This window comes from Calidris pugnax, unplaced genomic scaffold, assembly GCF_001431845.1.
Source record: "Calidris pugnax isolate Ruff unplaced genomic scaffold, ASM143184v1 scaffold103, whole genome shotgun sequence".
NCBI classification, from domain to species: Eukaryota; Metazoa; Chordata; class Aves; order Charadriiformes; family Scolopacidae; genus Calidris; species Calidris pugnax.
Window position 1 is genome coordinate 7,336,803 of NW_015090990.1, and position 27,928 is coordinate 7,364,730.

The following is a 27,928-nucleotide window of genomic DNA, read 5'->3' on the forward strand; positions in this document are numbered from 1 at the left end:
AATAATAACAAAGCCCAGATGTTGCAACATATTCCAAAAATTACAATTCCAGTAATTGACCACATCTAATCACCTGACTATTCAACTGTATAACAATAAAACACAAGATATTTTACAGATATGCAATTACAGGAAAAATCAAAACTACATTGTCCTCTGTTACTATGCAAACAGAGTATCCAAACTTAGATTTTAACTGTCTTCCTAATATTAGTATGGTTTATGAGGAAATTATTAAAAATAATATGCATTCACATTTCTTTCATCCTCAGTATGCTTTGCAAGTTAAAAGGATTATTATTTCACTCGTTAGATGAAACAGATTGTTAGTGTATGCTATGGCAAATTATTGTAAATTATTTCAACTTGAACACACAACACCACACAACAGAAAGAGTGTGTTCAGAACGGCAAAATGTTAGTTGAGGTTATTGTGTCTCTTCTATGCTAATTCTTTCTGTTAAGCTGCTGGCCAGAGGCTCACAAACTGGTGTTCCTAGCGATATTAAAATTGAAGGGGTAAAGGTTTTATTTGCTAAAGAGCTGTGCTGGTGATTAATCATTAATGGGCAATTCAATTAAGCTTACAAAAATACCATGTGCAGGTCAGAACTCCAAATGTAAGAAAAGGAGTTTCATCACTCTGTGTGTGTGAGAGGGGGCGTGTGTGTGTGTTTGTACATATGCAAGAAAGGGACAGAACGTAAAAGGGTTTAGTAAGCTCGAAGTATTTCATTGAGCTTCTATTCTCTGGCAAACGCCTTCAAGAATAAATTTATTTTACTTCATTTCATGATAAATACCTGCAGAGAGATAGTTCTCTCTATCTGGCCTGACTGCTGTAAAGAGAACGTACATAAAAAAACTTAATTGTATAATATATCAGCCCTATAGAGGCAGATTACAGAGAGGTGCTCAAATCTCTAAAAATCAGCCTTCTTTGAAATAGAATGAGTCCAGAATTCAAGAATTCAAGCAGGGACTGTCCTCATAGGAGAAAAAGAACACAAGTGAAAACCAAAGTTAGGGGTAGAATCTAAAGTTTCTGCCGAAAAAAAGTATCAAAAATTAAATTTTACATAATCAGAAGGGTACATTGTGGTACGTGACTGAGAGGAAGAGTTCCAGTTGAAGCTTAGGAATCACCACCAGGTATGCTGAACAATCAAATCTACATACTACCTATCTATACAGAATCCCAGGGATGTTTTTCTTCTCCCTTTGGAGAACAGAAGGCTCCAGCCCAGGGAGACCTTATAGCAGCATTCCAGTACCTAAAATGGGCCTACAGGAAAGATGGAGGAGGACTCTTTTAACAGGGAGAGTAGCAATAGGACAAGGGGTAACAGTTTTAAACTGAAAGAGGGGAGATTTTAATTAGGTATTAGGAAGAAATTTTTTACTATGAGGGTGGTGAGACACTGGAACAGATTGCCCAGGGAAGTTGTGGATGCTCCATCCCTAGAGGTGTTCAAGGCCAGGCTGGATGAGGCTTTGAGGAACCTGGTCTAGTGGGAGGTGTCCCTGCCCATGGCAGGGAGGTGGTTGGAACTCAATGATCTTTAAGGTCCCTTCCAACCCAAACCATTCTATGATTCTTCCACATCTGAAAAGTTAGAATTCCCATGGCGGAGGGGAAGAAATCTCTGATACATGGCTGACATTGGCAGAAATTGGTTCCAAATCTTTCTGTTGACAAAGACTATTCACAAAACTGTTGCTTCTTTTTCCTGTGGTATACAACTGGAGGCAAGTCTCATGGAAGCGTTAGCCTTGCTTTCACTCTTTAAAAAACATTGTGAACTCTTTCCTCAAGAACAGCAACCTGCCTTTCAAAGAAGTCCTCTCTGATAGCCTTACAGATGTGTATGCTGTGCCCCAGACTCTAAGGAGTTTTCTACATTAAAGCACTCAGATACGAAAGTTAATCGAGCTAAGGTTTTAATCTCTCATGTCTATACTATTTGAGAGTCAGTCTCTTACAATCAGTAATAATTGTTTTCTCTTTCAGGGGCCAGTTTATTTGATGTGTGTAATGAGGCAGTTTTCACACTTAGAGTGATATGATGTCAGTGATGTTATATCAAGAACTTTAGACAGTTGTGTGAAGCAGTAAGCACTACTCTTTGACTTTATCTAAAGCACTGTTCTTTCCATCTTAGAGTGCACTGAAGTCTCCACAACTGAAAAAAGTACTGACACAAATTATGGAATAAGGATGTGATAAAATAATACATTTATTAGATTTATCCAGCAGCATCATTTTCCAGTTGTTTTTTCTAATCAAAGTACATTACAAAGTAATTATAAGAATTCTAATCAGAAATAGCATATATTTTGAGAACTCAGATATAAAACAATCAAAAAGCAGAAGTCTCAATGATTAAAACTTTAGGATTCTTTAAATTATATGAGCAGCTAACCAGGAATGCTGAATAACATTTTCCTGCAGTGGTACTCAGAGTTTCCTCAAATGGTTCATGTTGTGGAAACTACCCTTGCTAACCAGAAAAGCTAGTAAGATCTACAGTATATTCTGATAGAAGATTATAGAAATAACCAGATAACTACACAGACTGCATTAGTAGAAATTGTTTCCCTTTCTATTAATGTCCACCTCAGGAAATAAATAGTCAATAAAATTAAATTTTCACATTAAAAAACCTGAATAATTTCTTAAATGAACCAATATCTTGTATTTTGCTGTTTGGAAAGAAGCTGTTATAGAAACCTAGCTACTTCATTTAATAGTACAAATTACTTCCAGAGACTCCAGCCAACATGGATATTCCAGTGATGAACAGGAGAAAATCTCATTAAATTAAGTACTCATGGCACTAAAATCTAAATATATCACATCTTTTTAAGAACACTATTAATGGGCTGGTGTTAACCTAGAGGAAAAGTGTGTGTCTTACGGATTGAGAGGCTATTATTTTATATTAGGCAGTTAAAATATTGTAAGAGCAACATTTTGCACAGCATAATGATGCTGCATTGACTCTTCCATCTTTTGTTTAACACAAGGTAAACAGAGACACCCATTTTTACATACAGTAGTATGTAAAATAGATAGTAAAGATGCCTAAAAGCACCAGTAGAAGTTTTTAAAGGTGCTGTTATATAGTCTAAGATCCTATAAATCAGCAATGTTCCTATATTTGCCTTGTTTGGTTCTTTTTTAGTTTAAGCATTTATATAATGAATTTATCCCTAAAGATACGACCAATTCCATACAGATTTCTACTAGCAATAACACCGAACAAGATAATCTTTCAGAAATTTACAAATGTACAATATATTTATAACATTACTTTCAGACAGCTTCAGTGCAAAGATATACATATAGTACATCATGATAATTGTTCATAAAAATAGCAATTGGCATTTGTCAAAAAACAAGGCATAGTTTCAACATACATCTCCAGCCATTGGCTAAGAGACGTATATATTTTTATAAAGCATTTGAATGTGAACCTTATTCTTCTGTTTATAAAAAATATATGTGCAAATGGATGTGTCTAATTCTCCCTAAATCAGTTACCTAGTTATACCACAGAGTCTTCTTTAACAAGATTGGCGGTATCTTTAAACGTATCCTCTGTTGCTGTATAAGCTAGTGGTTGGTCTCTCTTCAGAGTAATCTTGGGAGGCAGTGAAGGAGAAGGGGTAGGGACATTTTCTGTGCCCTCCTGCTGTTCCTTTTCCATCTGAAACAATAATCATAAGTTAATCATAATCCAAGTTCACAATACATCCAACCTTAGCTTTCAGAAATGTTAAATAAATATCCAAGTACTTTGCTAAAGTCAAGTGTCATCGTATAAGTTATTTCTGCAAATCGCCACCTGTAACAAAAATTAAATGCTAATTTCACCTGAAATGGTACAGCTGAGTACACTACTACAAACTTGCTCCACACATTGAACTTAAGTATCAGGAGTAGCTTGGTATGTCTGTATGTACATACATGAATGTAGATAACATTGGCACTACTACTGTTTGCAAATAGTTAAAATCATTAGTGTTGGGGAAATGAATCCCTGGCTTCCTGAACTCACTCTCTCACCTTGTTCAAGGATTAAAAATCTAAGTTCTTCACAAAAAGCAGCTAGTTTTTGTCATGTGATTGCGGGACTGAAGTTCTTAAGTCACTTAGGCCAACTCAAAATTTTAAACTGTAAGGTGAAAAGGGCTGGAATTACTGGCTCAAGTCAGTAGAACTCTAAACTTTCATGCCTAAGCCAGGGGAGAAGTCCTCCAGGACACATACCACCCACTGGCACACCATCTTAAAGAACTGTCTCATCCAACTGTATGGATGAAAAAAATAGGGCTGGTACAGAAAGAGGGCTGCAGTACACAGAGCTATTGAATTTTTGTACAGTGCTGAAGCCAGAACTGAGAGAGCAGAAATAGAGGCTGCGCTCCTAATGCAGTACAATAGCCTCCCACTTGCGCTGGGTCCCTGAACTGTACCAGAATGCACCAGCAACCTGAAACCAGCACCTGAGATCCCAGAGTGGGAGCAGGCCACAGTGCTTGGGCTGGAAAGCAGAGGTGTGGGCAATGCTCTGCTGCCTGAGTTGGATGCCTCCTGAACACACCTGATGCTGTTTGAAACTTTATAACTTTTCTCAAAACCACTTCAGTCCTACCTTGACCTGGGCTGGAATTTCTGGGCTGCTTCACTTAGCAGCAGAATCTACACATAATCTTTACCCTATGAAAGCAAGAACAAAGTCTAGCAGTACATTAGCTGAAAAACAGAATTATACAGTATTAAGGAATACCTCTGCATATATTGGGTTTTCAAAATTAGTGTTTTGTTTCACTTTTCTCTTGAAGAAATTCCACTTGGATTCCTGGAACATAAAAATTATGAGAACTTTACACATTTTTCTCAGAACTTCTCTGGAAGCTGACATCACCGTTGGTGTATTTCACTTGACTGCTAACTTAGTGATTTCAGCTGGATGTTCTTACATTGTCGTGTTGTAATTCTAAGCATGAGACACAACTTTCTTTTCTGCTAGATAACCAGTTATGGTTACTTTACCTAAAGCAGTATTCACAAGGCTAGGACAGAAGGCAATAAAAGTGACTGCATTAATTCGTGGAAACCTATCATTCCAGACAAATAGGTCAAAGAGAAAAAAAAAAACCGTCTTGAAAACACCACCAGAGAAATTACTGGGGGACATGAAAGTACAACAGGTTAACAGAGCTGTCATTTCAAAGCTCATCAGAGGTGCTTTTTAGTGCACAATGTGTGAAAATAGTCATGTAAACAAGCCATCATCAGCTCATTCAGATGGATTTTAAGACATAAAAAAATTATCTCCCATGAATCATGAATAAATTAGATGAGGCAATACTTTGATCTTGATGGTTAAAATGTCCTGTAAGAGCACATAAAACAAGTGTCTTAAATGTCCTAGCTAGCATTTTTAAATATGGATAAAATTACAAATATATGTGAAAAAAAACCCAATTAGGACAGTACACTTACTAAATGTCTTATTTCAATTTGCTGTTTTAAACAGTGAAATTACATTTTAAATTACATTTAAATTACAATTTAAAACTACATTTTAAAATGTAATTTTTCTTGGGTTTGTTTTCATATTCTACAGGGGGGAAAGAAAGAGAAAAACCCTCCACATTCTGCTGCTTCTGTTAAGGTATAACCCATTAGGTGTTATAAATAATTGTTAAAAGTCCGAAGTAAAGACTTAGTTATAACCATTTCTGCTGGGGAGCAGTTACATTACAATTTTCAGACTAGTATCTCCCCTCTAAATGAAGCACAAGAACAAACAGTGAAAGAAAACTCTCTGTTCCAGTATGTTCACTTCAAAATAAGTGGGTGGGCCAGGAAGAAGGGGGTTGATCCAAACTAGATCCTTACCGAGTGCCCTGGGCAACTCCGTGCTTGTGCTACTTTTCTCTTATGGAACTGTTCAGTTCTAGCTCCTGACCAGCTCTTGTAAGTCTTGTAAATATAGCCCAGTTAGTTGGACTTGATGCAGATTATGTGCCAACTCCCTGGCATTACTTAAACAGAACTGAAACTATATTGCAGCTTTCCTAACAATTCAATTTCCCTGATTTGGAGCAAAAACCAAACAAGGCAGCCTTACAAAATTTCTTTGTCCTACCTGAGGTGCACCTGTACTCTGAGGGGGTTCCTTCGGACTAGCAGATATCACAGAAGCATATACCGGATTTTCAAAATTTTCATTTTCCTCACTACCAGCTGCTGCTACCTGTACAAGAAGGAAAATCAACGTTCTTCAAAGAAGAAAAGAAGACCATAAAGGAAAAGGAAAGATGAAAGTCAATCTTAAGTTTTTCTTACTTGTGTTGGCCGAACAACTGTAACTGCACTGGCTGTGCTGGCTCCACCATCTCTGGTTGCATACATTGGATTTTCAAATGTGATCGGTTGTTTCCCTGACTCCACTGCAAAGTTTTCATTCTATGAAGGAACAAAACCCAAAACAACAGCTGCAGTGCAATAAACACATCCATATTCCTATGAATTAATTTATAGTCCAATTCTTAATCTCAGGGAACAATGCATGTTTACTTTCACATGGGCTTAGATAAAATCTAGCATTTGTTAAAATCAAAACGTTACTTTATTATCCATTATTTTACTCCCTGACTTAGTGGCCCAGACCTTTGATGGTTCCAACATTACTCCATTCCCTAGCTGGACAAAAAATACCCCACATTTCAATAATTGACTGAAACTATTCTGTGATGAGGAAAATGACTCTCACAAATCACACCCTCAGCAGGGAAGAGATATCAAAGGAAGCATGATCCCAAAATAAAGATTTCATTTTAGAGACTTCAATTTGACATACAAATTAAAAAGCACTATCTGAAATATAGAAGAATAGGATTAATTAATTTTGTCCCAGCAGGGAGATTACTATACTTTTTGAGACAAAGCAGTAAGTGCATCCCCTTAGTTACAACATATGAGTTATGTTGGAAATAAAATGTTTCACAGTTTTTAGTACATCTCTTACTATAAATCAATACTTTGCCCATGCATGAAGGCCACTATGTGGATAGCAGCTGCTTCTCAGACATACTGCCAATCCCAGAGCTGCAGCTACGGTGCTCACAGCAATAAGCCAAAGGTGCTGAGTTAAGTATTTCTTAAGAAAATATTTAGTGGCAGATAAGGATAGCTACCCAGAGCTAGCCAGCTAAGCATCAACAGGGTAATGAAAGCAAAACCCCACCCAGTCTCACTTGCCCTGCTCCCTGCCATAGCCCCATCACAGGAACAGGAAGGAATAACACAGGAATAGTACATGAGCTGGTTCTTTAAACCTGCCTCACTTCTACAAACCACGCCTTCGTGCCATAAGGATCCACGCGTCATGCTATGAGAGCATAGCTCTTTACCACACAGTGAATTATTGTCAGGTCCCTCAAATTAGCCTAGCTTGTGTAAGAACAGCCACACTGAAAAATACCCCCCTAACATCTACTCATGCATATGTAATGTTACAATTTTAGGAAGCACATCCCACAGTTCTTCGCTGCCATAAACCAAAGCCTTTGAATTCTGTCCCAGTGAACTATACTGTTTTTTGTTTATACTCTGAATACATAGAGAGAATTAACACCACTGAAGTAGAAATAGCCCATATCCAGATCTGTTATTAGCAATGTAAAAACTGCATCAGTGGGGAGATTTAGATTAGATATTAGGAAGAAATTCTTTCCTGTGAGGATGGTGAGACAGTGGAACAGGTTGCCCAGAGAAGCTGTGGGTGCCCCATCCCTGGAGGTGTTCAAGGCCAGGCTGGATGGGGCTTTGAGCAACCTGTTCTAGTGGGAGGTGTCCCTGCCCATGGCAGGGAGGTTGGAACTAGGTGATCTTTATGGTCCCTTCCAACGCAAACCATTCTATGATTCCATGTCAATATTAGGCCAGAAAATGGAGAGTAGCATGAAGTTTTTCATGCATTAAAAAGATTTGAGGTGATATTCAAGCCTAAAGCTATTTTTCCAGTATTTACTGAAATGTTCATATGGTTATTTCATTACACAAGCTGCCTAAACAAAGAGTGTTTTTCTTCATCTAGAATAGGTCATATACATATATTATGAGCTTATCTTCACAGGCAGTTTCATTTCATATTAATTTACTGTCACCCAAGTCTGTAATTCATCTTTAACTTTAAAGGTTTAGGGATTTTCTAGTGTAGACTTTGCAGCAAGTGTTTATTATTTAAACATACCTGTGATCTGTCTGCTATAAGTAAAAATCTTTTGTACATTGTACTTCTTGTGGTAAACAGGGGAATATTTTTTCCATAGAAAAACTATATAGAAAAACCAAGGATGTGCTATTTCTCAGGTGTGCGTAACAAAGCATGGATTAAGTAGAGTTACACTTTATGATGTCCCCAAAACTATTAAACACGATTTTTTTAAGCTTGCCAAAATAAGAAACTGTCCAATTTATAATTTATTGTGCAAAGTTACTGTATCCTGTGGTTAGACCTGAGTTTTACCTCTGAAGTTTCTAACACAGAGTCTGAATTTTAAAACCACACATTTTAACCTGTTCTATGGAACACAAAGGGCCTCAAAAATTCATTATTAAAATATTTTCATTTGCCTACTCATTCCCCATATGAGGAATGAGCTGAATAGGATGAATTCAGCATGAATAAGCTGAAATAGGAAAGGGGATAATTGACTTAATTTCTACCACATAAATCTTGAGAAAAGTCACATTATTTTGAAGAACAGCCTGCATTTGTCGTTGCCTTCAATTTACAAAAATCAGTTTCAGGAAATTATCAATCTATGTTCACTTCTTTTTCTAGAATACATTTATCACCTCACTATCTTTTTAACATGAAAGACTATAAGCTAAAAATGACATTAAAAGAACACAATTTTAAAAAAATCATTTCAGAAATAAACCTTACCATTTGCATTGCTCTGTCTATAGCAGAGTCCCCTCCAAAGCCAGAGACTCCTATGTCCATACTCACATCTGCTCCAGATCGGAAAGTTACCCCATTGCCGTTTTCAGTAGATTTTACAAGACTGCTTAAACTACACACACACACAAAAAGAAGAAATTACACAGAAAGAGAGCTTTTATAAAACAGATTCTCCTGGTTGTTCTTCTAAGCATAATTATCACTTGGAATTTTTGCCAGCTATAAACAAGGGCAGTATTCTTGCATGAGTTCAACAGTTTTTTTTAACCTGTTAGCCCACTCAGAATTATCTCAACTCTACATGTGCTCACGTAGACACCAAATTAACTATGATTAACAATGAATTACAATTCCCCCAAATTTACCTACATTTTGACTATTCATTTAAACTGATTTTTTTTAAAAATGCACCTGAAATGGCATACAAATTTGTGGATATAATTCCAACAACACCTACACTAAAGATGTTTCTGCATGCAAATCATGAAGATAGCTACAGGATACTATTTTCTTATAAACAAACGTTCAATCTGTGTATTGATTTGCGGTAATTGCAAGTGCACATTAGATTTGCATGAGAAATATTGGAAGTGGGCTGAAGAAACACTGTTGGGCTCAATAATTGGAGCAGTGAAAGATAGTAGTGAGTAGCCAAACAAATGACCTTCCATGCACAACTCCGAGTGCGCAACTCCCCCAAAAGAGGCAACTACAAATCCACTGCAGAGTTGGCTTTGAGTCAATTTTGTCAAATTTGCCTAACTTGAAGGAAGACAAAAGTGACAGAAGTATTGAAATGATCTTTGCATTTGTGTGTCCTCATTGGAGGCAGCTAGTGCATTATGCAGCTTTACCAGTTGGCCCCATAGGCATCAGCTGGTTCAGTTTAAAAACATTTAAATCTTAGCTATGATTCCCGTATGTGGACAGTCCCATGTTAAGGATAACAGCTAAGCTATAGCTTGAGTTAACTCTGCAGTAAAGATATGAGTTAACAGTTTAAAGAGGGATTGAGCAATGGCAGCACTAAGGTGTATTCATGGCAGAAATTAAAACAGTTAATCAAGCCCCACAGACAAAAACCTGACATCTCAATTTCACACAGCATCATAACTCATATAAGAAGTATTGTTGAACAGTAAAGTTCAAGTCATTGCAATAATAATTCTACTTGTTCACTGTCTGACAATGTAGAAAATTTCCATTCAACAAAGCAAACAGTGAGGAGCTCGGAGATCTCTTATAAACTCTTTGTCCTGCAAGATTGATCTGGACAAAAATTTTGTCCCAATGTAACTATGTAAAGCCATAAATAAATTTAATTAGTCAGGTGTAATCCTCCAGTGAGGAAGCAGTTATAGCTACATCCACATTGCTGATCACAATGATTTAATTATGCTGATTTAACAGCTATTACTGTGAAACTGGTGCAAAGACTACGAAGATGCAGCTTTAGGCCTTTAAAAACACATAATTTGCTTAAAGCTAAAAAAATTTCAAAGCATCATATTAAATCATTACAAATATTTTGTCTTCATCTTCCTTTGATTTAAAATATAAATTATTTTTGAATGATATTTCACAAAGCTGGTTTTCACTGGACAGTATGACTGTCAGGAGAGCAGAAACCTACAAAAAGACCAGGTTTCTCAGGCACTGGAAGCAGATAGACGTCCCCTACACATAGCCCATATTATTTTTAAACAGGTGACTACAGTGTTTCAGACAAGCTATGCCTTCAATGTTATAAAGATCATTTTGCCAGAATCATCTTCTGACTGAGTTTTACAAAAAAAGTAAAACATATGTAATTCTGATCTTTTGTATCTTTTTGAACTGAATATCCAGTTCCAGATCTGGTAAACAGTCTTCTATGTTGCTCACTATTTAAAAGCTAATTTAGAATGGAGAAGAGTTTTATGATAGTCTTTTGTTACAAAATAATGATCAGCTATATTGCTTAGAATCAAAAATCCACTGGAATTGCTACAACACTGCACTTCCGATGTTCCAACAGAATGGGCACACAGCAAACAAACTGGATTTTTCAGAAACATTTAGGAAGAAACATACATTTTCAGTGCACAGACATTACAGCTATGAAAGCCTTCAAAACATACCTTGGTAGTTTGGGGAGCGCTGGTAAAAGGGAGCCTGTTCGTCTGTAGTTAAAAAAGCCTCCGACCGCTAACACTCCAATTATTATGATTAGTATGATTGTCAGCAACACTGCTACTGCTGCTGTCAAAGACAGAAGAAAAAACAAACATTCAAGCAAGCACAGTTCAGTGTAAAAAGGAGCCCAGAGCTTGACCCTGAACAGGTACCATAGTGAGGTATTATACATTCTTTAGCTCAAAATATCAAGTGCAACATATACTTGAAGCTTACTTGTTCCAGGAGGCACTCCCTTTGACAATCCTATTTCACAATAATTCCCAGTGTAGCCATAAGAACACCTGTAAACATAAGAACAGCTGACTGAATGGCTTTTATTAAGTCTAGGCTCTCAGCTTTATTATTATATTCTGTATTGTTTATCTACATGCCATCAATTTTAACTCCATGCTCAGTAATTATATATTTCACTGACTTTAAATATAGTATGTCTGCTATCTTCATAGAGTTAACAATGGAAATATAAAGTGCTGAGTCAGAAAACTAGTCTCCGAAAGATTTTGTTTCAGCAGAGCATCGGTGGCACCTACTGGCTGTTCCAAGGTACATTTGCTGAGCATTACTTCATTCTTACATTTTCTTGGTATAGCCTTGGACTAGAATATTCAGAGGTTTGCCTCTTTGGGTTTTTTGTTGAGGGTTTTTTTTCCCCCAAAGTGATGCATTTACATTGCTTATTGATGATATTTTTATGCAGATACATGTTTTACTGTGATTATTACAAACATGCTACTGCAGATATATGACATCTTCTCAAGCATTTCCAACACATTTCAGAGTTTAATTGTTTTGTGAGACTAAATCAGTACAATATGACCCAGGACTACCCTAACAACATACTGACTTACTTGCATTTTGGAAGACCACTTTCATCTATATAGCATGTTCCTCCATACATGCACCTGCATGCTGGTGGCATTGTGGGAGGGGGTTCAATAGCTGCAAAATTCCAAAGCCATATATGTGTTACCAAGGCATCTTCAACCAAAGAAATACTACCATAAAGCATTTTATTTATCTCTACATAACTTGTATATGCAAACTCACAGGTTACCTTTCAGAAGCTTTGCTTTTAATAGCACATATATTTGTTGCTCTTATATTTATTTTTCTGCCATATTAGCCTATTTTAATTGAAGTAAAACCTGTTCTCAGAAAATAATGACTTATTCAGTAAAAGTAGGCATAGACAACTCAAAAGCTGCATGTTCCATGGCTTTCTTTTGCCCATGCAATGCAGCCCACCACCACCCTTCAAACCTCTCCATTCAGAAAGTAGCAATACTTAATCATCTCCTTTGCCCAGACTCTTCCATCCAACTGGCTGGAAGTGGCACAGAGAGGGCCAAACTGTGATGCATCCACTGATGAAGAGCAGCAGTGGATGGAAGTGTGCATACAAGAAGAGCCCTCCAAAGTCTCATACATCCTGACAGTGAGAATGAGAGAGAAACCCAAAGTCCTCGGAGTTTTCTGCCAGTACAGAGCACTGACTGATGGCTTGGCACCAGGTGGCACAGAAGCCTGTTCTTCATCATGCCAGCGTCTCAGCTGCACTCCAGAAGCCCTGAGGTGCCCAAGTGGCAGTGCTGCCTGAGGTGGCCCAAACACAGAGCTACAAAGATCCTGACATTACTCTAATTGTGACTCAAGTGGAAAAAAAAAAAAAAAAAAAAAAAAAAAGAAAGTTAAATTTCTTTAAGTTGTATTAGGCTTCAGCAAGAGCTCAGGAGATGCTCTAAGGATAGTATAGTTCACATAGGAAAAGCTCTGCATCTTAGACATCATTATAGGCTATAAATTAAGGATGGACTGTCACAGTCTGTCTTATACTGATAAGTTAGATCATAATACTTTTGTCGTAAAATTTTTAACAGCAAGAGGTAGAGGAAGTCTATTGCTGCAATGTTCCTTGCAGTAAATGGGATAGAAAAAGGGAAAATGCAGAAGTCTTACAGGCTGTGTTTCTCAGTAGATGCAATATGGGGAAAGGACCAAATAAGCCAAAATATATAAAAAAAGCTATGTTTGGTCAGTACATCATTTATGGCAGTCACAGTTCACTGGCTAATAAATTTGCTTAAGTCAAGATAAAAACTGAAGTTCAAAAATGGAGACAGTACTGTATATCCTATTTACTGTTTCATCCTCTTCCTGAAAATAAGGTCAAGCACAGTTTTCTTAATTCCTAGATGTTTTATGTAAATCAGTTTCAGCAAAGAATTACGAATGCAGTATCCTCAGAGCAATATACAGCAAATACCAAATGCAATCAACAGTGTCATCGATGCCTAACTGAAACATGTATTGCACACTTCCATTCATTATTACATCATATTATTTGCTCCTCCTTCTGCAGCTCATACCATGTGGCAAGAGAAAAGAGCATTAACAATTACTAAGAAAATGTAATTTAGAGGTAAGGCAGTGTAAAAAAAATTCTGACATTTTCTCATTTCATGCAAGATGAAGAGAATTCAGAGGAGATTAACTATAAAAAAGATGCCAGACATAATGTTATAAAGCATAATTTATCAGAAATATTTTGCAAGGACAAGTACAAGGACATCTGGCTACCACCCACATGACTGTAAGCTAAGAATGCAGACTCTCAGCCAGAGAGATAGAAATCCTGCAGTGGTATGTTCTTTCTTCTCAGGAAAGGCTGAGCAATTCTATTTTATTAGTGCTCCTGGAAGCACTGTGGGGGCTCTGCTGCAACAACAACCAAGCACTAAATTCTAGTGCTTAAAAGGCTTTCCAGTGCATGATAATTATCTAGAAGTTATCTTTGCTCACACTGTGAGTTCTGTAAGCTTTGTTTCAAGTTGCCATTATATTCTATTATACTGATCAAACTATACAGAATCATAAACGTAATTATAAGCCATAATTTGTCAGAAATTCTCTAGTCCTGAAATCAGTGCATTTGAAAAAATGAAAATTAAATATTTTTGAATTTCAAAACAAAAATCAGAAACTGTGACCAATTTTGCAGCTCAGTCTGGTCTGGTTGGAGTGAAATATCCATATCCATTTTACAAATCACATGCAAAAAGATTAAAGGAAATGCACAAGGTGACCACAAATCAGTGATGGCTGTGAATAAAAGCCAGGTGTCCTGACTTACCAACATCTATTATATCAGCTAGCTCATCCCTCCATATTTCTAATTCAGTAATGCATTTACATTCCTAAAGAAAAGCTTCCTTTGCTTTCATCTCCAGTTTGACAAATTATTCTACCTGCATCACACTCGGTGCTGCTGCCCTCTATGAATCGAGTCCCTTGAGGACAAGTGCAGGTGTACCCTCCTGGTCTCAGCAAGCAGAGGTGGCTGCAGACATCTTTACAAGGATTAGGCACTGAAAAAAGTAATAAAGACAGTTGAAGCAGCAGTGTAGCATACTCCTGAGGTAAGATAGGGCAATTCCCTAGTCAGTAGCGTAGCTCATCATTATCACACACCAAAAATGTAAACAACTCTAGATCTATTATTTTAAAACAACTGATGCCCAAATACCACATTTATATCAAAACCTTCTCTCTGGCCTTTCTGACATTCTTAAGGGAGAGCCTATGGCTGTTGGGAGCCAGTGTAGCACCAAGAAGAAACCGAACATCTCCAAGCAACATGGAGCTTTCCTATTCTGAAAGCTAAAACACCTTTAAGGAGAGGTATGGTGGATGTTTTTCTGGACACCCTCCCCTCTGACTACTGTGGACATGTCATAGCTGAAATACGCCCCTCAGAGGCAGTATTAAATGGCCAGCACTTATTAGGATAAATTCATATTGTGACTGCCACCTCTATAACAGCTCCATGATGGAGGTAAAGAAGAGCAAGGACAGAGTCATAACTTAGAACTAAGAGACTCTAAAGAGCAGTGTGTGTTATTCCACTGTTGATTTCACTGAGGGTATGCAGAAAACACTTGTCAGCCTCTGTTCCATTTTTAGGTTTTCAGAAGTGAATACTATCACATACTGATAGACGCATTATCAGGACATTACTAAGCTCTTTGAAGACATCAATACCAACTTTGATCCCATAGCAAGGAGTGGCTCACCAGTTTGCTGATTACCTACCTGACTGATTGTATCTGTGCTGGTGATAGACGCGCACTTGAGTCAGCCACGGATTTACGGTCAGCACTTTCACCTTTTCTCCACTTCCAAATTTATCTTTCTTCCACACTTCTCCTCGTTCTTTAGCTATCCAATATAAATGGCCTTCAAAGACATCAAGGCTGTATGGACTGCCTACTTCTCAAAGGAACCAAACAAAATACTGTCAGCAAGCAAATCTCTAGCAGAAGCAATAAAACTGCTGTTCTTCTTCAGCTTAAATATATCATCTAATCCTTTCATTTTACATCATTTGCAGATATATATATATATATATGTATACATCCTCGTGTGCCTAATCACTTCATGCCACTGTGCCTGCAGACTGCTTAATAATATATATAAAAAAGGAAGAATCCAATTTTCCACCTTGTCCCCTGTTTTGGTCATGTAAACTACCCTAAGGGAATCTAATTATCGGGCATCATAAGCTCTGAACATTTATCCCTGTATAAAGGAGTACAAAACACTACCGAGACTTACTCTTTGAAAAGCTCCCAATTCTAGCCCGCTTGTGAAACCCAAGTGCTTGTTAGCATACGTCTTGGTTACTGTTATATCAATTGCATAATAAGTTCTTACCTCCATGTAATACTACAGTTCTGTCTGTCCCATCAGGTCTCATGGATTCAATAATATTTTCTTTAGAATCACTCCAATAGATCCTATCATTGTTCAAATAGTCAATAGAAAGACCTGTTGGCCAGCCAAGGTCTTCAGAGACCAGAGTTTGTCTTTGTTGTCCATCCATCCAGGCACATTCTATCTTTGGCTGCCTCCCCCAGTCAGTCCAATACATGAGCCTGAAAGGACAGAACCAGAATTTAATATAGTGCAGAATTTGGTCACCATGATTATCCTTTGGAGTTTCATGGAAAAGGTCAGTTGTGGAACATAAAGCTGTTCAGCAACACATGTTTTGCAGATGTGATCAGGAAAGCCACAGAGAGTTTACTGAACAAGCTTGTTTCAAATACAGAAGATAAATACTGAAAAGAGAATGTTTGCATCTTGTGTCCTAATTTGGAGACAGAGTGGTTTTAATGACAGTTTCTCATTCTTAGCGAAAGAAAACTGACTGTGAACACTGAACATCCAACAGTCACAATAAAGCTGGAAAGCCCAGGTGACTTCAGGCAGCTGTGCTACTTCACTCCAGCTGAGAGAAGCACATATCGTGATATCTGGTGATATCATACAATCCAAGATGTAGCAAGCACAGCTGTTGAATGTACCAGTGCATTTATACTGCTTTTCACTGTGAAGGAGGCTATGTCTGTATTATTGGAGCTGGTAAAGAGAAATTCTCTTCAACTTCCCTGTTTTGGTCATAACAGAAATTCAGTGTGCACACAATACTGTAGAAAGGAGTTATAATACGACCTACGTGGTGTTACCACCAACACAAGCACCCATACAAATTCTCATCCTAAAATACTTTCCCATGTACACAAATTTCCTAACATTAGTACAAGGAAACTCCAAAAGGTATTCCCTTATTCTTTGCTGTAAAGTTTACCATTGCAGGGGGGTTTTATGGTATTGAATAGCATTGAAAATCCTTCTGGTAAGTCCTGTAGTACTCACCCACGTTTTGGATTGACAGCAATAGCTGCTGGTTGATCCAGTAAAGAAAAGATAAGCCATTTTCTGTACCGCCCATCTAATTTTGCCACCTCTATGCGATTAGTCCCCGCATCAGTCCAGTAAAGATGTCTGAATTACATAAAACAGAAAACATTCCATAATTAAATAATTTACACTTGGGAAAGGAATTAAAAAAGAAAAATCTCATTAAGAAGAAAAGCTATATCAAACCCAAACAAAATTAATGTATTGAAGCTGCACTGATTACATCTGGACTTTTTCAGTCTGAAACATACAGACCCTAAATATAGGTGAGTTTAGCAAACTTATCAATTGACTCACTAGTTTTCCCCTCTGACCAAGTTTCTGCAACTGCCTCTGTTCCCTGTCAGATAATTTTCATTAAAGGGCTACTGAGAACTTTAATTGTTACTTTTAAGCATCTTTAAAGATTCAGTTTTCCAGGAGACGATGAGCTTCATTGCAAATAAAAATTTATCTACCATGTAATTTATACAGCAGCTCTGAAGGTATCCAGCTTATTAGCCCATTATTATTCTCTCTAGACTTTTGTCTTCTGACACAGACGTTACTGAATAAATTGTTACCACATCAGAGGCAGACGCTTTTAGTGCTTACAAACAGGGCACTGAGTCAGCTCTTCCTTGAATTTTGTTTACTTTTATCAACATGGCTTTATTTTTTTTTTCACCTTAGATAATAAACATAGTCATTATTATGCATTCACTAATCACACAGTGCCTTCTGATGGAAGAAATGATCTCACAATTGGCTCGGGAATGTAAGAAAATACTGTAATTCCTATTTTGCAGATGGGAAGAAGGACTAAGTGTCTCAAATCACGTGTATCAGCTTTTATATAATGTGCAGACACTTAAATATTGAGTTTCTTAATACATTTCAAGATTGTTCTGAAATCAGTGTAACACTGGTGATATCCTTTGTCCTTGCTCTCATGACCATCTAGATTTGTCAATAGAAATTCAGATACTCCCTTCTGCCCTCAAAGACATTTGGTTTTCCAGCTGGCCTGCAGTTCACAAAGCAAACAGCACAATAGCCTTAACACTAGTCCAGACCTTAGTACATCTATCTCGTTTTTAAAAACAGCTGGAAGGAAAGATAAAATTTCCCACTTCTTTTTCATCATGACTGGCAAAATTTTTCAGGCAAGTGAATCACTTCAGCCAGCCAGCTTGGCTTTATCCTGCTCTAGAAATCAGGGCAACATACTGCATGAGCAACTCCATAAATATTTCATAGGACACAACACCTAACACAGCATCCATCACCTAACACAAAGAGCCTAGGTAATGAAAGCTACATATGAGGCCCCAAACTGGAATAAGCCTTTTCCCAATCTCTTCCTACTCATACAATAGTGTTTTGAATCATTAGGAAAAAAATCTCTGTTGCCACAAACACAATTCAGAGTTTAAAGTGCTACCTTGCCACAATCCAATGTTTTACCACTTTACTGATGCACAACTGACCTGCCACTTGTGGAGTAATGTGAGTTTCCTCAGAGGACACGTGATGCAGTCAGCAACATGCATTTGACCTATTAACCTGCTGTCTAGGCAAACAGAGCTTACTCTATTCTTCTTAACTACCTTGAGACTAGATATCTTCAGAGATAGTTCATAAGGAAGAAAAGGGTGGATTTTGCATTGCCTGATCAGACCCTTGACACATTCAATGTACAGCATTTTTCTAGCTTTTCAGTGCACTTACCTTCCAACCCAGTCAACAGCTAACCCATCAGGATTAACTATGTATTTGAGATTCAAGTCAACTTCCTTTGTAGGATTGTTCCTACTGCTGTCAAATGTGGGCAGATAAGCACGTTTTATGGCTCCAAACTCAGACCCCTGGCCCAGAATGCTGAAGTACACAATACCTTCAAAGAAGATGACAAAGTTAATTTTTAATGTCTAGTTATTCCATATTTTTTGAAAATTAGAATCTTTCTGAGGGTCTCATGTGAAGATACACGATCCATTTAGTTACGAATAACACAGAGTTAGTTGTCTGTTCAACTGAATTACACTGTGTTAATGTGTAAATTTTTAAGCCATTCATCATAGCTAAGATGTACATCTTGATCTAGATTATCAAGAAACACGTATCGCATTTTTCAAGAGTAGATGGACTTAGCTTTGAAGCCTTTGCACATGATTTTGAGAGTAATTTAGACTCTCAAGACCCTAAGGAGCAAGTATGGCCCTGTGAAAAAGGCAAAAGCAAGGAAGGCGATAGACAAAGATATAAGCTAATAGAGGGATCTGTTGGCCAATTCTTCTTAGTATTAGGATTAGTTCTTGCAAGACCTGAACCAGGTTTGGGGACTGGTAGAGGCAGAAGAGGAAGGGGTTCATTTATAGCAATCCTCTACTAATGCATAATACCAAAGAGCCACAGTTCCACAGCTGAATTCACACCAAAACAAAAGGAAAAACAGAACAAAACCTAGCCAAACTAAATTAAAGCCTTAAAAATAAACACACTGATGCTGAAGAATGAGTAAAAGGGAGGGATGCATTCATTCAAGACATGGCTAGTTAATCTATTTTGATTTTGGTTTCTAATATAAATTAAGCATCTTTTTAAACCAACCATTGCACAGTTGAGTATTAATTTTCTACACATACTCACTCAGGCCTATTCCTTCAGGGTCCCAATCATAATCCAGAGCTTGGATGCGCTCCTGGTTATCAATATAGTCAGAGTACTGTTCTGAGGAGATATTGTATCTTCGAATCCGCACATTATCCGGCAGCAGTAACAATGGAGGATTACCTGGGAAGTTATAATGAATTTTATTTAATATATTTCTCATTTTAGAAGAAACAGATGAAAGTCACTTCTAGTTAAAACTAAACTGGGGTTTTCACAAGTTCTGTCTGAATAAGAAGCAAATGGAACACAGAACCACTTCTAAAGTTTCTGAGCTAATCAAATTTCTTGGCTTAGCAAAATTCATTAAAAACTCTGGAAATGCTTACTGCTGAGGACAGTATTATACTTTTCACTATAAATTTTCTGCAGTAGTAATCATTAAGGGATAATTCCTTAAAAATTCTTAAACATTACAATGTTGGCATATCACCACCTCACCTCTCAAAAATGGAACACCACTATACACTATGCAGTTCAGCTCCCTGCCTCAAAGTATGGGAAACAATTTGAAAAGTATGACTCCATTGCTGGTACCTTCAGCCACATTCTGTCTGAGTTCTTCTACCTGAAAGTCTTTAAACCCTAATGTCTCCATATTCAGATGAATGTTCACCTACCTACAGGTTAATTTGGGGTTAGCCTCAATACCCTAATGACTTGACTATCAGTCCCACCTGGACGATTTTGATGGTGAGAAAATTTAATTGTTCGTTCATTTTGCTAAGGACAAAGTTCAGTTGGGAGTCATGGACTTAAATCTTAGGCCTTCTTCCAGAGAAAAAGTTCTCCTACATTAATCACATCTTCACAGAGCCGATGAGAAAGGACAAGCCATTCAACTGGGAAAGGAAAATCTCATTTACCACTGCCTTTTCCAACTAATAATGCTCAATTTCCTATGAAGTGTGCATGTGAACCCCCTAAGTCATGTCCAACTATGGGGGAATGAGATAAGTGATTCTGTTCTCTAATGAACATACAATTCAGTGTAGATATTGACAGAATTTCTAATATATATGCTATTACAGGAAAAAGGGGACTAATACTTTGTGTGTGTTCTGAAAATGCCTACTAATCAGGCCTGCAGCAGACACAGGAAGAGTTCTGGACAAATATAGAAGTAGAACTTTACACACAACAAATTTCATTACGTTATCAGCTACAGTCATGTTATCTTCTATCTGTTAGCCTTGAAAACTTCCGATGTATAGATGTGCCCTGAAAATAGCCTATGAAGAAGAGTTTCAAAGAACTAGATTTTTGACACAGGCACATAGCAGGTGCAAACGTCCTTATGTATTTTCAGTCTCATGCTCAACAGTAAATATCTGGTGAATTAGATCCCTGGACTGAAAGCCTGGAGACCTGGTTTTCTTGTATCATTTACAAATAATTTTCAGATTTCAAAACCTCCAGCAGCACACACTTTGGTCACCACGATTCTGTTCTGAAGATTTCACTATTTGACTAGGCACACCATATTTCTATCATGTATCTCCTAAATCTGTTAAAGTGTAAGTACTTTTCTAAATACAATATTGTTTCTGTCTTTTATATAGTACTGCTGCATTGTGACTTTTTTCTGTTTTCTTCAGCTCTTTACTATTACTATTCTATTACTAATATTTTCTGAATCAACTTCTCTACCTATTCAATGACTGTCACACACTGTAGCCATTGCACTGAGGTATGATAAAAAGCTAATCATGGAATCATGGAATTGTCAGAGTTGGAAGGGACCTCTAGAGATCATCTGGTCCAACTCCCCTGCTAAAGCAGGATTGCCTAGAGCACATTACTCAGGACTGCATCCAGGCAGGTCTTGAAGATCTCCAGAGAAGGGGACTACACTAATGATTGATTTTAAACATTGGCCAAGGTCCTCCTGTTTGTGTGCATCAGTCCATGAACACTGAATAGCAATCTGTCATCAAACTGCCTTTGATTTGTACCCGTTTAATGCAACTTTTTTCTGATGTATTATTTTGTTGTGAAAACCTAAACTTCAGGAATAGGCAACATAAATTTCCTTCTGATGACAACCACGGGATAAGCTGGTTTTTGTTTGCAGGAAATTTCAGGAGAAAGGAAGGCAGGCATCCAAATCAAGGTATCATTTTAATGTTTATAATTGGGAGCAGAGATAAGCTTTTCTATTCCTGATTATTGAATGGGTGTAATACATAGATAATGTTATGTTACAGAATAAAGTTTGGTTTCATTATGCTCTTTCTAAAAAAGAGAGGATTATATTCATTAAGTTGTTACACTCCACTTGCTCTTTACAGGTAGCAATCAATCTTGCTGTTGGTTAACATACCATCAGCTGCACACTGTTTCCCTTGTTGATCACCCACAGACCTGAAGCCATCTGCACAGAAACATTCATAGCTTCCTTTGGAATTCTTGCAGTCTTGGGTGCATGTTCCAAAGATCTCACACTCATTGATATCTAGACATAGTAGAGAAAAGATACCTAGAGCTTAATCTCTTTCTTTCACATGCTGGTCACCTTTACTGCATGAAATGGCAGGTTTATCCCTTCCCCACATACTCTAAAAGGTCAGTGACCTAAAAAGGGATCTTTAACATCAGCATCTGTTATCTAACAGAACCCCTCATTACCCATCTACTGTTTAACTTAACAACAGATTGTTATTAACTGCATGCTCCTGCTTATCAGATTGCTTTTCAAGAGACATTTTTGATCATGCATTTTTGTGTTTAATCACTAAGGAAAGAAAAAAGATGAGGCATGACTACAATGAAATGCAAGAACAAAGCCTTCTTGAAATGCTGAAGCAAAGATACCCAGTCCTTGGGAACAATATTAGCAGGAAGGAAAGGGAGAGGTGGCCTTGGATCACGTTTAATAAAACTACACAATCTGTACACAAAACTCAGGAGCAACTAACAGAAGTATTCTCATCAAACCATACTGAAATGGTAACTGTGAAGGTACTACATTGCATGAGCACAAAGAATGGCCTTTGGGTAGACTCCTCACTGTATTTTATCTGCATATAATCAGGGAAAAAGTACGGAAAATAGACCTTTGCTCTTGTGGAACAGAACAGAAGGAGAGTATAGCCTTCAGTAAGTTTTCTCTCAATAAGGGAAAAAAGAAAAAAACAGCAAACTTCTGATCCTAAGATATGACAAAACCTACATACAGTAAAGCAAAAACACATAACTACAGCCACCAAAAGCTTCAAGCAAGTCTGAACTGCGGAGCCAGTTCTTTACTGAATGAGGTCTGCACGTTAGAAAACATGATTCTGCAGCAAAAGGAAGCATCTGCTAACTGTATAAAAATCCTGTTAGAATGCAAAAAGGGCTAGTCACATTGAATGATGGAGTGACAGGTCACTGAACACTTATCAGTGAGAAGATGTTTAGAAGATTCAAAATACCATCACAGGAGTTCCGGTTAGTTTCACTGGCCTTGTACCCTGGCCTACAGGAACAGATAAAGCCTCCTTCATTCAGGTTGGTACAGTTATGTTCACAGATATTTTCTGCACAAGTTCGCTCTGTTCCAGGATCTGGAGGGAAAAAAAAAAATTATACAATTATAACAAAAAAAAAAGTTATAAGGGGGAGGGGATGTAATAATTTTGATAATTATTGTTATTGAAAATGGTTTTCAAGTAGACAGTTAGGGTTTTTTCCTTTTTTTCCTAACTGAAACTGAATTAATGTGAAAGTCTATTCTCTAAGTCACAATTTACTGGAAGAGAGTGGTAAACTAAGTTTAACCTCTAGGAGTAAGTGAACAGTGTCAGGATAAGAGCCATAACCATCCTAGCTCACCTTCCTTAAGAGAAGTGGCATTCTACATTACCCCACTGCAGTAAGTGCAGAAACTATTTAAGAGACTTGACTTTAACTCCTGCCTTTGCCAAACTACCTCTTTTATACCCAGTCCTTTCTTGTCAGCTAAACAAAAAGTGTTCTCAATTACAATTATACATAACACAGGCCCTACATTCTTTATATCCGGAAATTAGAGAGAAGATCTAGAGAGAAGCTTGTTCATGCTGTACTTAATCTAAAGCCTACTGAAGTCAATACAAATTGTGCTGCCCTTTAAAACATGCCTATAACGGAAAAGGCAAGTCAGGGATAAGAGATGCTCTCTAACAGATAATGAAAATTACACTCTTCTCAAAGTACATATAGAATTCTATTGATTTCGACATACTCTACACATACAAAAAGTATTTTCAAACTCAGATCTCTTATATAAGTAAAAAAGTTAAAATCTGTTTATTGTCAGAGCATGAGAAAAAGATAGAGATATATGGCAAAGACAGTACGTTAAACTGATTATCTCATTTACACACACACATCCATCCCAGTGCTGACTAAATTAAGTTTAAACAGCTTAATTTCATATACACGTAGAAGGATAAATTCATTGCACACACACACACAAATATTCTATTTTCTTTATTACACAGGTATTTGATGTTGGGAAGGCTACAAATGTTACCATCTGATCTGCATTCACATCTATTTCTAAACAGTAGAAGACTGACTGCCAGAAGGTGTCTGGTTTGCACTGTTTCGTAACCTTTTTATATTTCAATATTTTCATCAAGTCATTGCATTAGGTTATATTGCCTAAGGGCCATTGGGATGGTATGTGGAACAGAAAAAACTGCTACTTCAAAATGGACTGCACTTCAGGCTCTGCATTATTTGTGTTTTGCAAGCATGCTGGATCATAATTCACCAGTGCATCATTTGGCAAACTTTCACTTGAATCCATCAAAGCCTGACTAACTCAAATTGCAAGAACACGCTCATATTATCAGTGTGCAGCTGTCTATATATTGATATAACAAGTTAGGAATTTATTTTTCCAGATTCTATGAGAATACTCTCTCTTGCCTCAAAGTTCAAGCCAAAGCTTTTGCATCTAAATGGATGCTGGTAAATTTATAATGCATAATCAATAAAAGTGGTGCTGAGGATTTGAGAGGGCCCTCAGCCCAAGGACTGGTTGTCCTTATAGAATTCTGTGGTCTCATGTCTATAAACAGGAAAATAAAAGCATCTCAATATACTTTTGGTTTTAACAGGGCTAGAGCAACCTACACCAGATCCTGCCCAGGAGTAATTCTGTAGGTTGGTTTATTGCAATTATGATTGAAATATCCAGATGTTCTTGCCTCCATAATGCAATCCATTTCAAAACAAGATCTAACCATCTGTTTTTTTTGATAAATAAATACTCTAAGCCTAAAATGGACTGTTCAGAATGCTGAATTTCATAGGGTTTTCCCCAAAAAAAAAGGAAAATAGAAGATACTATCATGGCTAATTGGGTAATCCTAGCACAGGCCAATTAAAAATCAATACTTCCTAGTATGCTACTCAAGAAGAAACATGTATTGTTATCAGCTTCAGAAATTCTTATTTCAATAGCATTGTAATTTTTTATTCTATTGATATTATTACTTACTGCAGCCCATTTCATCAAAATGATCTCCACAATCATCGTAATTGTCACAGACATAATGTAGAGGAATGCAATTTCCGTTACTGCACTTGAATTCTTCACTTGTACAAGGTCTTGGGGTTGGTTCTCTACCTATAGTTGAGAAGAGAAACACTCCCAGTTTTAGCTACACAGTACCGACAGCACTACCCCACGTTACTAATGAGGGAGTTGATTCAATCAGGTAAAACAACAGCTTGAGACTTTGAAAGTCGGTAGTAAAATTAAGACTATAACCGGGGCCTCCTGACTCCTAGTCACATCCCCATGAACTGAAAGAAGCTCCTCTATTTTATAAAGACAGAAGGTAAATTCTTCTTGTTAATAGTTGATTGAACTTTCTTTTTAATAGTGCAAATCTATTAATATCCTTTAATGATATATTTCATACACCTACTTCAAGGGACTATGGAGATATTAGTAAACTATTAACTCTAAGAATATTGTAAAATAAAGCTAGCAAATAATATCGTTAAGCAACCAAAATATAATTAAACTTTATAATATAAAAATCAACATAGTCAATGAGAACTACATAAGACTCTTGAGGGCAAAAACCTATTGAATATTAACAGAGCTTCTGCAGGATTTGGGCCTAAATATTAGCACAACAGTGCCACAAATTCAGAAGTACCCATTTCTCTATTTTAAAGTCCCATGTATCCATTCCATCCTGATTTTATGATACAGCCAAACTCTTTCTTCTTTCTTATTTGAAGTGGAGTTCATATTAATTTGACACAATTTAGTGGCTTCTCATAACAAAATACAGTATGATTTTGAAAATCATGCTCTGTACTTTTCAGACAAATGTTTACTATTTTTTGCTACTAATATGGAGAGCTGCAAATACTTAGTACTAATAATCATAGTTCAAAATATTTCATACTGAGCGCTAGTTTTCATAATTTATATTTCATTTTGGCACTTCTATATTCCTTTGGTATTATTAAACATTAAGCACATCACAATTACTGAATTTGTGTAAACATACAGTGTTCCTCTTTCTCATCACTTCCATCTCCACAGTCATCCTCCTGGTTGCACAGCTCATGACTATATATGCAGCGATTGTTTTCACATCGGAAACGGAACGGAGAGTCACAAACAATATCCACTGAAACCACAGAGATCAGGTCAGTCACGTTTTGATACTTCATGCCATTGAGTCACAAATTGTCCCAATCACTTGTCTGGTAACATTTATGTTTCCTATATTTTCTCCACATTTTGGTGATAATATGTTAGGCCATTACGCATTTTTTGTCAGAAGACAGTACATCATCTTTGGCCAAAGGCAAATCCTATGACTACATATAACACCAAAGTTCCTAGATTCATTTATGAAGTAAACTGATTGAAAATCCAACATGTTATTTAAGTGGCTACATAGTGCTACTAGAGCTAAAGTCAGGACTCCTCAAAAGATGTCCCAACTACACTGATAGCTTTAAAAGCTCAGCACACTTGAGAATATACATTATCTGAATGAATCTTTAATTGCAAACTGATGCTTTTATTTTAGATCACTAACTTGAAAATGTGAAATAGTGTCCTTATCTCCTTGATATGTTTCTTCCTATTTTTATAACCACATTTACAAACATCTGCAAAGCAGTGAGAAACATACTGTAGGAAGATGAAGTAAACTTGCATATGAAGCAAAATTCTCAGCACTTATCTTGAGTTAAGTCTGTGAGAATCTCCAGTGAAAATAAAATATATAACATTTGTTTTCTAATTGTTCTCTCTATTGTAATTAGAGATTTTATTATGCATATTGTTCATTTTAATATAATTTTTCTCTCTTACAGCAAAGGTGAAGTTCTTCATCAGAGTTATCTCCACAGTCATTATCACCATCACATTTCCAGTATGGCTGGATACAGACATGGTTTTTACACTCAAACAGCATGGGTGGACAGTATGTACCATTAGGATACCGTGTTGCTGAAGAAAAGAAAATTATTATGACATTTTCCATTTACAATTGAAATTTTAGGTTTTCCTGAAAAATATTCAGCCCAACCCTATATTATTTTTTCAATACTGTTCTCTCCATAGTAGGAGATATAATATGAGGCACTGCAAAGATCTACAGCAACAACAGACTGCAAGGACTGGACTGAGGACTTCATAGTAGCTATACTGTAATTAATTTAAGTTTGAATGAGTAGTGGAACAACACGGAATTACTCCCAGAAGCTTTTGAAAATTAGCTGTCATTAATTTAACAAATGCTACTTGAATTTGTTACTGACAAATCTAGTTCAGCAATAAAGGTAAATAATGTCACTGGCAGCAAACATGAATGACTCAAGAAGTACTTAAGACACCTAATTCCAAAAGGACTTATGTTGGTATAGTAAAAAAAATAGCCAGATTCTGTAAAAGCTGTGAAAAAAACCGTACTAGAGCAAAGAGAAACCAAAAATATGATTCTGCCAACCAACATAAATAAACCATACCCTTGTCTTTTCAATGGCTTCTCATATGCTTTTTCCTCCCTTTAAGAACAGCCAAATGTTGTGTAACTCGGGTTCTGAAAGATTAACTGTTGTGATGTACAGTCCAGGATGTGATTACTGTCAGAAAAATGAAGATCCCACTGTGCAAAGGCCCTTTCTTACTTTAAGCATGTGTGTTAAAATCAAGTACATGGGAAGATGTAGGGAACTTCCCTGGTACCAACATGAAGAGAAGGGAATTCTCTGAAGTACTGAAGCCTAAAATCATTTGAACATATAAGTCAGAACCAACACTTCAATATCACGAAAAAAGCCAATGTCAGTCAGCACAGACAGAGCACAGAGGTGATGTTTCCATTCCTACTGGGTACAAT

The 27,928-nt window shown here is 37.0% G+C and overlaps 1 protein-coding gene across 3 annotated transcripts in view; it reads right to left on the reverse strand.

Annotated features, from left to right (window-relative positions):
• Positions 1-2,256: 2,256 nt before the first annotated feature.
• The window catches only part of LRP2 (LDL receptor related protein 2), a 124,362-nt gene continuing 98,690 nt past the window's right edge, over positions 2,257-27,928 (reverse strand). The window contains exons 61-79 of one of the 3 annotated variants that reach the window (XM_014954693.1): positions 26,899-27,036; positions 26,081-26,203; positions 25,051-25,179; positions 22,994-23,125; positions 21,901-22,032; positions 19,557-19,700; positions 18,636-18,801; positions 16,881-17,009; positions 15,876-16,096; positions 15,255-15,431; positions 14,411-14,530; positions 12,014-12,104; positions 11,379-11,446; positions 11,108-11,228; positions 8,970-9,099; positions 6,362-6,481; positions 6,162-6,269; positions 4,794-4,865; positions 2,257-3,710 (exon numbers count right to left, since the gene is read on the reverse strand). In XM_014954693.1, the coding sequence (XP_014810179.1) occupies positions 3,549-3,710; positions 4,794-4,865; positions 6,162-6,269; positions 6,362-6,481; positions 8,970-9,099; positions 11,108-11,228; positions 11,379-11,446; positions 12,014-12,104; positions 14,411-14,530; positions 15,255-15,431; positions 15,876-16,096; positions 16,881-17,009; positions 18,636-18,801; positions 19,557-19,700; positions 21,901-22,032; positions 22,994-23,125; positions 25,051-25,179; positions 26,081-26,203; positions 26,899-27,036 (2,483 nt within the window). In that variant the 3' untranslated portion in view covers positions 2,257-3,548. Of the gene's footprint in view, positions 3,711-4,793; positions 4,866-6,161; positions 6,270-6,361; positions 6,482-8,969; positions 9,100-11,107; positions 11,229-11,378; positions 11,447-12,013; positions 12,105-14,410; positions 14,531-15,254; positions 15,435-15,875; positions 16,097-16,880; positions 17,010-18,635; positions 18,802-19,556; positions 19,701-21,900; positions 22,033-22,993; positions 23,126-25,050; positions 25,180-26,080; positions 26,204-26,898; positions 27,037-27,928 lie in introns of all 3 variants that reach the window. The other 2 variants (XM_014954694.1, XM_014954692.1) reach the window with 2 other exon arrangements.